Here is a 13,783-nt window from a genome sequence, read left to right as displayed (position 1 = left end):
TACAGATACTAGTGATGAGCCTCACAAAGAGCTTTCAAGTAACTAGAACGTCTAGGCATTGCAAGCTGTCCCAGAAGGAAGATGCCTTGCAGCGGGTTTTAGGTGCGCAGTGCTGCACAGAATAGGAGGTCCCCAAACACACACATAGAAGCCACTTTTTAAACCTTTGATTGTGTAGAATACAGCAGATTATTGTGGTAAGTGAGGTTCTACCCAACTTATAGGGCAAAGAATCTATGCTGCATTTAGTCTCCATTGCTCTCTTGAGATACATGTGTAACACATCTAGTTATCTTTTGTGGGAGAGTTAAGAGCTGGTACTTACATGCCTTTAAAGACAAAAGTGTGGAAATACATCACTTTAAAAAAAAAAAAGCACTGTACCAAGTAATCTGACATTACTAAGAGGCAGCTGTTAGTTTTCTAGGAGAGAAAATCCACACAGGCTAAGTGATATCCCAGGCTACATAGGAAATGTAGGTGTAACTACAGTTGACAAGAGGAAAATCAGATTCCAATACTCATGTGCTCACACCACTGAAATACGATGCCTTTTAGTGTTCATATGGAAATGTGTCAGACTTGCTGTTACAATGGGCAAAATGCTTATGCACTAGGCCTCCAGCTCTAGATGGGGATTTCCTTCTCCCAGCCTGTCTCTATCTATGCAGATGTTAAACACTTTGGAATAGCTGTAGTTTTACTCCATCCTGTGCCCAATACAATGGCTCCACAATCCCTGATGGGGCCTCTACACACTGCCATACTACAAAATTACATCAGTCATTTCACCACTGTCTAGTGTCAGGCAGACACAGTTCAGCTCTATCAGCTTGGCATTCAAAGGAATATAAAGGATGACTTGTTATGCACACCATCTGGAGAAGGTAAGAGATCCATGACATATGTTCGAATAAGCGTCTACAGCAGGAATTAGACTTACTGACAGAAGTGGCAGGCTCATACTTCTTGGAGTTTTGTTACTTTAGAGAATAGCATCTTTCAGGAAACCTCAAAATTCTCCCTGACTTGTCTGTTTTGATATATTCCATTAGACAGTTAGCTTAATTACTACATGACATGTAAACTTGGAACAGTCGGATTTGTGTAATTGATGTGCTCTGTCTAGCTGGTCAAGCTTTGTTTAGTGAAATGTTTACTTGAGTCATGGGAGCAGACACGGGTTTCCTTTCTTCCTTTCCTCCACATTTCCCTCCAGGCAGGAAGTCCTAATTCCCAGCCCCATATACATCAGGTAGCAATAAAACAGACATGCATATAAGGCATTAGTTAGAACTAAAGCAATGAAGCTGGTTAATGTTTTGGGAAGACAAAGTTCCATCAGTATATATTTAGGTTTTCTTCCTAACCAAGAGGGCTAGAAACTTTCATTTATGAGTTTAGATTCTGTAACTCTGACTACAACATATGGGGCACAGAGCTAAAGCAAGTGATCTGGGCATTTAACACCGCTGGGCCCTTTCACATCAGGAATGTAGGGGGCTTTTTTTTTATTTTTCCTTAAATGATTGCCCAAGCCTTAATATCGTATTTCCCTCCACCCTCTTTCACAGGCAGTAGTTTTTAAATCTTAGACCTGTCCATCCTGCCATCAGAGTGATCCTATATACGGAGCTGCTATATGCTTTCCAAACAGCAACTCGCAATTTTGGAGGCTTGCGAGCACAGGAATGGGATTTGGAACAGCCGTTTTATGGTGAGTTAGAGTGCGCACTCTTTGAATAACAAGAGGTGGCACAGCAGAGATCTTAGACAAACTAGTACTGCTACATATAAACAGGTTCAAATGTCCATCCAGAGTAGAGCCCTGCATGGGATTATTTTTTAACTCTTGTTATGATGACAGCGGGTCCTGCAGGATCCCAGTCCCGCTGCAGGAATCCTACACTAGTCCCACGCAGGGCTCTAATCTAGAGCGTGCTTGCTTTCCTGTCCCAGATTGCTCACTCATCAGCACTTGATGAAGAATGGCAGGAAGACATGCACCAGTTCAGGCCCTTTAATCTGTCTGAGACAGGGTGCCGAAGCACAAAAATGATAAAACGGTCTGCATTTTTACAGCAAAAAACCTACGGAAATTTATAGGGAAAAAAATATTTTTGTACATGGGGTAAAACGTTATAAATTCAAGACAACTCACAGACAAGGGGAAACTCCCACATCTAGCACTCATTTCTTTAAAAAGTTCACTTGAATAGCCAGGCAGTCAAGCTGCCGCTCTCTTTGAAATGATAGTTACTTTTCCCAAGTGGCTCACAGTACTGCTTTGCATCTTGGAATGTCCTCAGAAGGCTCCGTGTCAAAACAAGGTGACAGAATAAAAACCCCAGAGTCCTTTCAGATAGCAGGGGAAGGAAGGAAAAGGGAACGCTTAGTCATCAAATTTTATCTTCTTCCCTTGTGGCTTGTGTTCTCCTCCTCCTCCTCTGCCTCCCCGGAAGCCACCTCCTCTACCTGGAAGGAAATTGAAGAGATTAGGAACCAACGTTGCGTTTAGCCTGACTCAGAAGTTAGTACATGGACAGCACATCAGTATTCTAATGTGCCACCTCTGAGAATCTGAAAGTATGTGCCTGGCCTGGGATTAGTCAGGCAACATTTTAGATAAATCAAAGACCGAAATCGATAATATGCTAAGCTTTGGTTATACTTTCTTCGTACCTCCAAATCCTCTGCCGCCACCCCGTCCACCGAATCCACCTCTGCCACCCCGTCCTCCTCTTCCTCCGCGTCCGCCAAATCCACCGCCAAATCCACCACCACGCTGACCATCACCCTTGGGCTTGGCATAGTCAAGGGTCACTTTGTTTCCATCGATCTCTCCATCCTCCATAGCTTCTTTAGCTGCTTTAGCATCTTCTGGGCAGTTGAAGTCCACAAACCCAAATCTATGCAAGGTAGTGAAAAGACAAGAGTTCACCTTCCACTGAAGTGAGCCACGCAGCAGTTCCACCCTTCACCAGAATACCACACATACTGAAGAGCTACACCGTAACGTATGCATTTAAAAAGAGAACACGCGGGGGGAGAGGGAGGAGAAGGGGTGGTGTTTCCACTGTATTTGGCTTCCCACCATCCTATAAGCTTTAGTCTTTCAAAGTTCTAGCTTGTTAACACCATGCCAACTTTAAATGTGCATTATTTGTGTAACCTGCTCATTGCCTCCTTTACTTTTAGCACTCTTGCTGCAAGTTCCATACTATGCTGCTTCTTCACAACACCTTCAGTCCAAATTCCTGTGTGTCTAATGTCAGCCCAGCGATCAAAGCTGTAACATTTAAATATCCCATAAGAGGCTCAATTTAATAAACTGTATGAGCTACTGGGCGAGGAGGGAGCAGCAGAGTATAAAACCTCATCATGGAGGATCTGTCTGCACTATTAATATTGGCCCACTGGCAGTCAGAGCAGAAGATCTACACCACCATTTTTCATGGCCATTCACGGGACTAAGCACAGCTTGTTACACAAGAACACACATCCAGTGTCCCACAGCCTTGGCTAATCACTCATCTAAAGCCAGAAGGTGAATATGCCAGCACTGAGCACTTAATTTTCTTCTCGTGCGAATCCATAGGCTGCCACTGATTTTACGGCAGGAAGGAGCTCATTGAGAAGGGAGGCTGTTACACCTTTACTGTTCACAGGTGTAATAGAATATCCAAGATTGTACGCCTGTTTCCTCTTAGCAACTAGTTGCCAATGTTATTAACGCCAATTTGAGGTCAGTTAGGATTTCAATTGATTAATCTAGACCTCTTCCAGCAGGAAGTGAATTATACCATCTCCAGATTAGAATTTAACATACCCTTTGGATGAGCCAGTGTCTCTGTCCATGACTATTCTGGCATTGACAGAACCCTCAAACGAATCCCTCAACGTCTCCTCTGTGGTGTCCTCAGAAAGGCCTTTGACAAACAGCGTTTTGGTTTGTTCTAAACAAAGAGAATCCATTTTCAGATCAACCACTTTTGTAAAGTTTCTGCCTTAAGTAAGATACGTGAGCCAGGTTCCCAGCCACGCATACATCAAGCCCTTTTATGTTAACAAAGGAGACATTAGCCAGTTGAACATTGTGGACTAATTTGAGATGTCAGATAAAAACCATTATCTACACCAACATTATAAGGTTGCTTTCCTGGGCCACAACTACAAAAATAGAAAGGCCAAAAACATTGAAGTGACTGACATGCAAACAGCTAAGGTGTTTTTGTTTCAAGATTTTAAAAGAGGGAAAGATATTAGCAACTTATGCCAAGACATTCCCCCGCCCTTGTTTCTGACCTTGGAAAAAACTTGTCCTGTTAGACAACAGAAATGCTCACAAAAAACAAGTTCAGTCATGACGGCATAATCATAACTAACACAGCTTGATCAGTACTTTACTATCCAAAGGAATTTTGAGATTATTTCATCAGTATCTCAGTCATCATATCCACCTCTTAAACTTAACTCTTGCTGCTGTTCACTGTTCCTAGCATCTGAGAAGCAGGTCTTTTCCACACCATTTGTCCACGTCAAATGATTTTTGGGGAACAGAATTAAGTGTACATGAATTATAGCTGAATCAAAGTCTCAAAACCTCTGTAGGTCAGGATAAAGCCCAGGGCACTTACGACTAAATCCTCCTCTGGAGTTACCACTGCCTTTCTGTCCGGCTGGTGCGCTGAATTCCAGTCGGATTGTTCTGCCTTCAATTTCTGTGTTGTTACAGGAATTCAAAGCTTCCTTAGCATCTTCAACTGTGGAAAATTCGATGAACGCATATCTAGGTGGAGAGAAAGATTCAGATCAGACTGGAGACTTGTTCCCATATGGGTCCTAAATAGCATGAAACAAGTCATGCTGCCAATATTCAAATCTTTACTACAGGGCTGGATCACTTAAGGTTTCATTAGGTTTTTTTTTGGGGGTGGGGGGGTGGGAAGAAGAAGGAAATACAACTCCTCTTACACACCCTTTAGGCTTGCCCTGGTTATTCTGTGGCATCCTGATAGCAGAGGCTTTTTCAAACAGTTCTTGAAGAGATTCTTCTGTTGCATTGTAGGAGAGGTTGTTCACAATTAGGGTCTTTGACTCTCCACCTATCAGGAAAGAGAAAGACAACTTAGAACTGCACATTTACAGACTTTTCCGAACTAAACCAACAGAGCTTTTAGGAGCAAGAGGGAATGGGGTATTTTCAGGATTATGGATCTTTGCTCCACTACGGTATCTGCTTCAGGTCACCGTGCACAAGGTAGACTCCCAAGCACAAACTAATAACCTTCATAGGCTTAATTGGCATCTAGTGTATTGTATGTCAGGGTAATTGGTACCTGGACTAGTTAGATTGTTCAGAACTGGAGAATTGCTGTGTAACTTAAAACTCCAGAAGGATTTAAGAATGGTTTAAGTGCTCCTTTGTGCCAGGTGCTGCTGGATTAACAGCCTTCAAAACAAATCCTCAAATCCAAGAATATTCACCAATGAACACTCTCTCTCTCTCTTTAGGTCAAGGTCTAGAGAATGAAGGTACTTGTTTCACAAGGCCCAGCATGATAGGGGCAGGTTGACTCAAGTCTGAACTGATGGACCTCTTTCCCACTAATATGCAAATTAGAATGGTAGCCATTGTGATATTTTATAACTATATAAGATGGCATGAAGCGTATGGGATTGAAAGTAGAAAGAAAAGAGGAAGAAATACAAAGGATTCCCTGTGAACCGCTCTGATTTGCTTGTGATCGCATCACAGCCTACCTATCCCCTGTCTTGGTAAAGCTGATCTGTGGATTGGCTATCAGGTACCTTTAGCACATCATAGTGCTGTATAAATACCTTTTTGTGTCTCTTGATGGCTCTTCTCTCCTGTGTAGTCTAAGATGATGGCACGTCCCTCGATTTCAGTGCCCTGCTTCTCCTCTAGTGCCTTGTCTGCCTCAGCTTCTGTTTTAAACTCTACATAGGCAATCCTAAAACAGTAAAGACAGCAGATGAACAAGCTGTTTCTTTGAGGAGTGTTGAATAAGCACAAAAAGCTAAAACCCAAATAATGCTTTCAGGACAAGTATTTAATTTCACTTTTCTAATTAGCAAAAAGACATCAGTCTACATTAAAAAGGCAACGCATGCCTGGGAAAAAAACCTAAACTATCACAACTACATACCCTTTACTGCTCCCGTCCTTGCCAGCCACTAGCCTGATTTCTAGCGCTTCTTCAAATACTTCTCTCAATTCATCCTGAGTTATACGGTAAGGCAGATTCTTAACAAAGAGTGTTCTAGCATCTCTCTCTACAGAAAGACAAAAAAATTAAGATTCTCTAGTACACTGTACCACATTGAACAAAATGCCAGCACCAGGAAAACCAAAGTAATTCAATTATATCACCAAAACACAAGTCAAGTTGATATTTTATATTTGTGCCAGGAACAGTTATAATTTTACACATTAAGGGCTTTACATCCAAAAGTAGAAATATCTTTACCACATGCTGGTAATATGAACATTCCCCCAAACACAATCCAGATCATTAATACATTAACCATTTCTGCAGGTATTCCTACAATCATCAAACCGAACAGGCCAGTAGCAGAGTCAGTCAGTCACTGGCTTGCTTAACATGACAAGATGCATTACCTGGAAATCTAGCAGATAACTAACTTTCGTTCTTTTTCATACCTTTCTTTGTTTCTTTAATGATTTCTTTACTCCTTGCTTTCTCCAGTTTGATTTCCAAACCCATGAATTTCTTTCCATTAAATTCCAGGGATTTATCCAGATCCTCAGCTGATGAGAAATCTACATAGCCAAACCGCCTGAAAGAAGGAAGACTTTAATATCTACACTGAACTTTGGCGTTAGTGTCAGAACACATTGTGGAAGTGTGGTCAATAAGGATATGTCTACACTGAATTATAAACCATGGTCTGTGCAACCCAAGCTTATGGAGCTGATGTTTCCAAACCCACGCTTGAGCATCCACACTGCACTATAAACCTGAGCCTACGATTGCCGGACTCAGGTCTCACAGCCATGCTAATACACCCACCCTGCACTGCACAGATCTCTTGACTTGGGCCTGCAGCTTAGAGCTGCATCCACACTGCAAAATGACAAGGGCTTAGACAGGAATCACAGTGGGGCCCCCCTAGGATCGAAGTCCTGCTTGCTTGCTGATACGAGTCAGACTGATGTGTGTGTGGATGGAAAGGGGACTTGGGCTCAAAACTGAATCAGGGCTGGACTTAGGTTATGTCTACACTACTCACCTTTTAGTGACACAGCTGTGTCGCTAAAAGGCACGCAGCATAGCCGCTGTTTGTTGGCAGGAGACAGTTCTCCCGACCAAAAAAAAAACTCCCACCCCCAACGAGCGGCCGTAGCTGTTCACATCGGTACTTTTGGCCGGCAAAACTTTTATCATTGGGGATGGGGTGGGGTTGGGTGTGTTTTTTTCCCCACCACTGAACAACAGAAGCGTTGCCGACGAAAGTCCAGTGTAGACAAAGCCTTAGAGTGCAGTGTACACATACCCTAAGAGCTGTCTTCAAAAAAAAAAAAAGAGTTAACGATTGAAGCAGCTTTACAGTGGAAGCCATTAAAATATAAACCTTACACAACTAAGGGTAGGTCTATACTTACCTCCGGGTCCGGCGGTAAGCAATCGATCTTCTGGGATCGATTTATCGCGTCTAGACAAGACGCGATAAATCGATCCTGGAAGTGCTCGCCGTCGACACCGGTACTCCTGCTCCACGAGAGGAGTATGCGGAGTCGACGGGGGAGCCTGCCTGCCGCGTGTGGACCCGCGGTAAGTACCTTGTAGTTCGAACTAAGATACTTCGACTTCAGCTACGTTATTCTTAGTTCGAACTGGGGGGTTAGTGTGGACCAGCCCATAGGGTAGTCAGAAGAGCTGTGCTCCTCAACAAGGAATCTATCATATTGCTAAGACAGCAAGTTTTCAGACTGGAACTCAAATTTAGAGATCCAAATGCATCAAGACGAGTTGCATCTCAGCTACAAGGTATGCTGGTTTATGTCTTTAAAGCAGTCCTGAATTCAAATCATGACAGGTTTCCTGTGCCTCCCCAGGAGGGTCACTTAACCTCTTTCAACATCTGCCAAATGGACACACTTACCCAAGTCACAGAACGAGTAAGAATTAGCTGTTCAGCACTAAATATTTTCAGAAAAATGAAACCAAATTGCCCCCAAGACACTCAAAAAATAGCTCTTTAGAAAGTAGAATAGCTTAGACTCAGCTGCCCAAAAAAGGGCTGTACGTAAATTACATAAAATGAACCCTGCAGCCTTCCTCTTTGGTATGGACATGCTGCCTGAAGCAGTTACCAGTCCTGAGAGGAAGTGCTTCACCTTGTTCAGAATAGCATAAGGCTGAACTTGGTCTAAACAGTTCCACATACTATCCAGTGTTCACTTAAACATTTTGTTTGTCCCAGTTATGCCTCCTAATTGTGCCAGTAGTTTACAGCTTAATATGAAGAGAAAGTGGCAGCAGAATTATAGTGAAGAGCTTACTTGGAACCACCAATTCTGACTTGCAGAACTGGAAGGTCTTTTTTGCCAAAGAACTCCTTGATAGCAGTCTTCAGTTCCTCATAGTCCTTGCTGGCATTCAAGTTTCCCATGAACAGAGAGAAAGCTGAAGCAGTTTCTTTAAGAAAAAGTGAAATTCAATTAGGCAAATTAAAGGATGACCAAATTGGAAGCAATTTAGGAGTACGGCACATCAGTTTATATCAAAGTCACATCAGACTTCAGTATTAAGTCCCTAGTATTCATCATTTGTGCTGGTAGCACCATATAAAAGCCAAAGATTCAAACCCCATACTGCAAGTTCCCCAGCTAGTACCTTCCCACATTAAATGAAGAAATTTTGAACATTCTCTCTGGAGCACTGCAGTAAGGGAAGCCTTGACTTTAGCTGCACTCACATTTCAGGCTGCACCACACTACATACCTTCAGTTTTCTTTTTCTTGGCTTCTGGAACACTTTTTTGCTTGGGCATTTCCTTCTTTCGTTTTCCAGGAACTTCCTTCACAGATTCTGTGGTACAGGAAAATACATTAGAAGGATCTTAGAATAAAAATAAGCAAGGCATCCAGTGACACCCCCACCCTCCGTCATGCTGGATCAGTACTTGACTATCTTGAGAAACTTTCATTGTGATTTTCCTCACATCATTTCAGTGAGTGTTCATCAGTTCCAGCTTTGGAAGACAGGGTTGGACACACTTCTTACCTACTGCTGCTATAGATGAGTTCTGTGTATTACTAAGCAGCAGGGATTTACACAAGAATAGAACATTCAGCTCACCTTCCTCTTCATCATCATCGTCGTCATCCTCATCATCGTCCTCATCTTCATCGTCGTCGTCCTCATCATCATCCTCAGAGTCTGCCTTTGCTTTCATTGGAACAGCTTTCACTGGAGTAGCTTTCTTTCCTTTTGCTGGGGTTGTGTCCATTGCCTCAACTTCAGAGTCTGAAACATCAAAGCAAACAATCTTTCTTGGGAATGGTTCAATTTCTGTGCAACTGAGCAAGGAATCTCCACCACCCTCATTTCCCCTCTGGTAAAATGGGCCATGCTTCTCACTCTTTCGTCTTGTCCATTTCAGTTGGCAAGCTCTTTGGGGCAGGGACTCAATGTGTGTTTTACAGTGCTTAACACAACTGGATCCTGGACATGACTGAGGTCTCTTAGCCTATGTCTACACTGCAGTGAAACACCTGTGGCAGGCCCGAGTCAGCTGACACAGACCAGCCGTGGACGTTTTATTGCAGTGTAGACGTATCCTAAAGTGCTACTCTAATATTACTACCTACTGGACACTACTGATGGTAATAACAAGCGCCCACAGAAAGCAGCAATAGGAAATAATTGTTAAACTCCAACACACTCCTTAGTTTTATTTGTACGCATCAATGACCTTATAAAATCAGATCTGCCGTATGTGAAATAGGCAAGCAAACTAGTTTCAATAATACAAAGAGCTCAGTACATTATTAGTGCCATGTCAGCCTCTGTGGGTTCAAGCCAACTAAAAACTTGTGCGTTTTATAATGATCAAAATTATATACTCTAAGCCTTCCCATAACCAGTGTAGCCTACACACCATCGTCTTCCTCATCATCATCTTCCTCATCGTCGTCATCCTCATCGTCAGATTCATGTTTTGCAGATACTGCCACAGGTTTTGCCAGTACAGGCTTTTTGACTGCAGGCGTCACAGGCATTGCTACTTCCTCCTCAGACTCATCTGTAAGAAGAGTTTATCACTCACTAGTCTGCATGCTATAAATGAGCATTTATACCAGGGGAGGGCAAACTACAGCCTGCGGGCCGGATTCGGCCAGTCAGGGCTTTCAATCCGGCCCGCGGGATTGCCAGCCCCGGGCTGCTCCCAGATGCGGTCGGCACCACGTTCCTGCGGCCCCTGGGGACGGGAGCAGCGGGCTCCGTATGCTGCCCTCGCCTGGAGGCACTGTCCCCCCACAGCTCCCACTGGCCGGAAATGGGGAACTGCGGCCAATGGGAGCTTCAGGGGTGGTACCCACAGGCAAGGGTGGCACACGGTGGAGCCACCTGCCCGACCCCACAAGCCACTGCCAGGCATGCTGGCCACATCCGGGAGTGGTGCAGGGCCAGGGAAGGCAGGGAGACTGCCTTAGCATCGCTGCCACCCCAGAGCCTCTCGAGGTAAGCAGTGCCGGGCCGGAGCCCACAGCCCAAACCCCTCCTGCACCCCAAGACCTTGCCCCCTCCTGCACACTGCACCCCCTTCCCATACACCGCACTTCAATCCCCTACCCCAGCCCTACATTTATGGCCCTGCATACAATTTCCCCACCCAGATGTGGCTCTCGGGCCAAAAAGTTTGCCCACCCCTGATTTATACTGTTAATTCAGGTTTGCTCAAGAAATGTACTCTGAGATGTTGCTAAATTAATCAATGGCTTGAACCATGCACGACAGGGAGCCCATGCAAGCTTCCCCCAAACAGCTCTGCTACTTTAACTTAGTGCTGACCTCTCTACTCCCTACCTTTGCTATACAAACCCTGTGCCTCATTGGACGAAAAACTGCCAGTTGTGCTGAACTGCACACTGGTTGTGATATGGACATATAGGAGCTATTCAGGTTGAGGTAATTTTGTTCAATGATGGCAAAGCATTTAACAGAAAAGTGAATTTTGACTTGCCAGAGTCATCTTCATCCTCCTCACTGTTGTCGTCATCCTCCTCCTCCTCTTCCATGTCTTTTTTCTTCGCATTTTTTCCATTCTTAGCTCCTTTGGCTGAAGTGGCAACTGCCTTCTTGGCTGGAGTGGCAACTACCTTCTTGGCTGGAGTGGCAACTACCTTCTTGGCTGGAGTGGCAGCCTTTTTGCCAGGTGTAACTGCTGCTTTTGGTGTTACCACTTTCTTCTGAGGAACAACCTTAGAGAAACAGACAAGTCAAATGAGTGTACACAACTCCTAAATTAGATCAAATTAAACCCACCACAACCATTCATCCAACTAGCCTCTCTGCTGGAGTGCCTAGAAAGGCTGCATGACCAAACTAGCTCACCGGGAACCAAAGGACTGTCCCTCGTTTACATATATAAGAAATCTCCCTACTACATATGAACTTCTGCCACCTCTACACCTGTTTTTGGCCCCTCTCTGCCTCCACAACTAGGACATCTGGAGGGGGTGGGTTTACCAAGTATAAAAAGAAACCACCATTAAGAACCCTTGGTAAGAGCTGAGTATTAATAGGTGCCCTTTTTGACAGAACTACTTGGTTTCTGATGAAATGCCCAGTTAGCTAATTTGCGTATTCTTCCCTATCTTTATGGGAGAGGAATAGAAAGGAGAATACAATTAGTTTAGTGTTCAAGAAGCCAGCCTTTCCGCAACAGACAAACCTTTACAGTGCCACATTTGAAAGTTATTTAGCTACACTCAAAAAATCTACTTGCTAATGCTAGTTCCTTGTCTCATCACTTACGGTATTCTCATATCACTTATTGCATTTATTCCCCTATTTCATTCACCGAAGGCTTCTGGGTTGTGTTTCCCAAATGAATAATTTGTTCCCAAAGTAACATGGAGCAAAAAAAAAATCCAGATGTAAAATGATCACCTCTTCCTCACTGCTGTCCTCTTCCTCTGAGGAGTCCTCCTCCTCACTATCTTCTACATCCTTTGGGGGAGGAGGAGCCACTTTTTTCTGTTTGGCTTGATTTTTCGGATTCTTAAAGAAGAGATGTGAAATATGAAGATACATTAAAGTTCACCCCTTTAATCTTCCAGTTTACAAAAATGTCTATAAAAGAATGTAAAACACACCAAAGCCGTAAAATAGTAAGCCAAATCCCATTTTAGCCAAACTGTTTCCAAATTGTGCTTCCACACACAATTAATACAACTGCATGGCACCACTACTTTCATATCAAATTTAGAAATCTGCTGGTCCTTGTCACACTGCATCGTGCCACTGCATCATGACTCCGGCAGTGACCAACACGTTTTTCAGATCCTCTAAAATGCCTGCGCGTGAACCTGAGACACAGGGTGAGTGAGGGAATGTCTTTTATTGGACCAACTTCTGTCCCACGCGGAGCTCTTCCGGAACCTGCTCAGTCTGTAACGTTAATACACGTGCAGACCTTTAATCAAGCAGAGCGATGGGGAAAGGGGGGGGGGTCATCCCTCTCCTATGGAAAGACACGCCTAAAACCTGACTTTCCTCCCGCCCACACAGAGCCAGGCTGATCGAAGAGCCCCCACCCGCCTCGTGGAGGCGCCGTCAGCGCTGCGACCAGGCCGCGGAAAGTCCAAGCGCTCAAGCGCTTCCCCTGCCCGCCCGAGCCCCGGGAGGACTCGACAAAGGGCCTTGCACCATGTGGGACAGCCAGGCCCGCGCCGCGTGCTTGCTGCTCCGGAGACACCACGTGGCCGCCCCCCCCCCACGCGGCGCACGCAGCCTGAGGCCTTCCCAGCCGGCAGCGCGAGCCGCCGGCCCCGCCCCCTCCTCCGCGCGCGCGCCCCGACCCTCTAGCTTCCGTCGCGAGCCCCGAGGGGAGCCTAGAAACCCTCCCCCCCACGGCCGGAAAGAGGCCTAGAAACCGCCCCGAGTCCTGCGGCCCGTCGCGGAGCCGGGATGCGGCACCCGGCCTCGGGGGCTGGGAGCGGCCGCGCGAAACCTGCTGGCTTCGGGGGTGGGGGGATTAGAAACCACCGCCCCTCAGGGAGCCGCGAAACCGCCCCCCGGCACCGCGAGCCGATGGGGGCCTGGCCGCCGCCGCTCTCCCCTCTCAAGGATGGGGCCTGGAAGGCTCCGCCTCGGGCCCTCCGTTCCCCGGGCTGGGGCCTGGCCGCGGCAGGCGCGCGCCCCTCCCCGCCTCGCGCTCTCCGCGGGCCCCACCTTGGCGATCTTCACCATGATGGCGGCGGGGGCGTCACGGGCCGGCGCGCGGTCCGGGTCGGTTGGGTCCGTGTGCGACAGGCAGCGCCGGGAGCAGCGACTCGACTGTGCCCTGGACTGAAGCGAAAGAGTGAGAGCGCCGCCCCTCCCCCCAACCTCCCCCCAGCTTATGCTTTGTCCCGCCCCCCTTCGCCCCGCCGGACCAACCCCTGCCCGCGTCGCGGTTAGCTCCGCCCGCCCGCCCAAAAGTCGCCCAATCACCGGTCTCCGAGTGCGGAATACGCACCAATGGGCGCGGGGCTGCCACTGACCAATTGGAGCGCGCGTTACAGCGA

General features: G+C 46.0%; 1 protein-coding gene and 4 non-coding genes across 5 annotated transcripts; all 5 read right to left on the bottom strand.

Moving 5' to 3' along the window:
• Positions 1-2,005: 2,005 nt before the first annotated feature.
• NCL (nucleolin) lies at positions 2,006-13,581 on the bottom strand. The gene is made up of 15 exons (XM_024206318.3): positions 13,449-13,581; positions 12,165-12,275; positions 11,236-11,473; positions 10,150-10,293; positions 9,348-9,515; positions 8,991-9,077; positions 8,549-8,684; positions 6,686-6,822; positions 6,171-6,297; positions 5,842-5,975; positions 4,979-5,105; positions 4,638-4,789; positions 3,830-3,956; positions 2,683-2,909; positions 2,006-2,475 (listed from the first exon to the last, which is right to left on the bottom strand). Exons 1-15 carry the CDS (start codon positions 13,464-13,466, stop codon positions 2,393-2,395), a joined length of 2,016 nt encoding a protein of 671 aa, XP_024062086.1. The 5' UTR covers positions 13,467-13,581; the 3' UTR covers positions 2,006-2,392.
• LOC112111066 lies at positions 3,504-3,641 on the bottom strand. The gene has a single exon (XR_002908460.1). It is a non-coding gene; the product is annotated as a small nucleolar RNA SNORA75 (small nucleolar RNA).
• Positions 4,391-4,459, bottom strand: LOC112111068. Its single transcript, XR_002908462.1, has one exon. It is a non-coding gene; the product is annotated as a small nucleolar RNA SNORD20 (small nucleolar RNA).
• On the bottom strand, positions 8,755-8,822 carry LOC112111067. Its single transcript, XR_002908461.1, has one exon. It is a non-coding gene; the product is annotated as a small nucleolar RNA SNORD82 (small nucleolar RNA).
• On the bottom strand, positions 9,160-9,239 carry LOC112111069. Its single transcript, XR_002908463.1, has one exon. It is a non-coding gene; the product is annotated as a small nucleolar RNA SNORD20 (small nucleolar RNA).
• Positions 13,582-13,783: the final 202 nt, after the last annotated feature.

Source organism: Terrapene carolina, unplaced genomic scaffold (assembly GCF_002925995.2).
Source record: "Terrapene carolina triunguis isolate 2854851 unplaced genomic scaffold, T_m_triunguis-2.0 Scaffold88, whole genome shotgun sequence".
NCBI classification, from domain to species: domain Eukaryota; kingdom Metazoa; phylum Chordata; order Testudines; family Emydidae; genus Terrapene; species Terrapene triunguis.
This window is presented reverse-complemented; position numbering and strand designations above follow the sequence as displayed.

Coding starts and splice junctions, on each gene's coding strand:
- NCL (XM_024206318.3), bottom strand. Junction 9,078..9,347: donor CGATGATGATGAAGAGGAAG/GTGAGCTGAATG, acceptor CCTGTACCACAG/AATCTGTGAAGGAAGTTCCT. Junction 5,976..6,170: donor AAGGACGGGAGCAGTAAAGG/GTATGTAGTTGT, acceptor TTACTGTTTTAG/GATTGCCTATGTAGAGTTTA.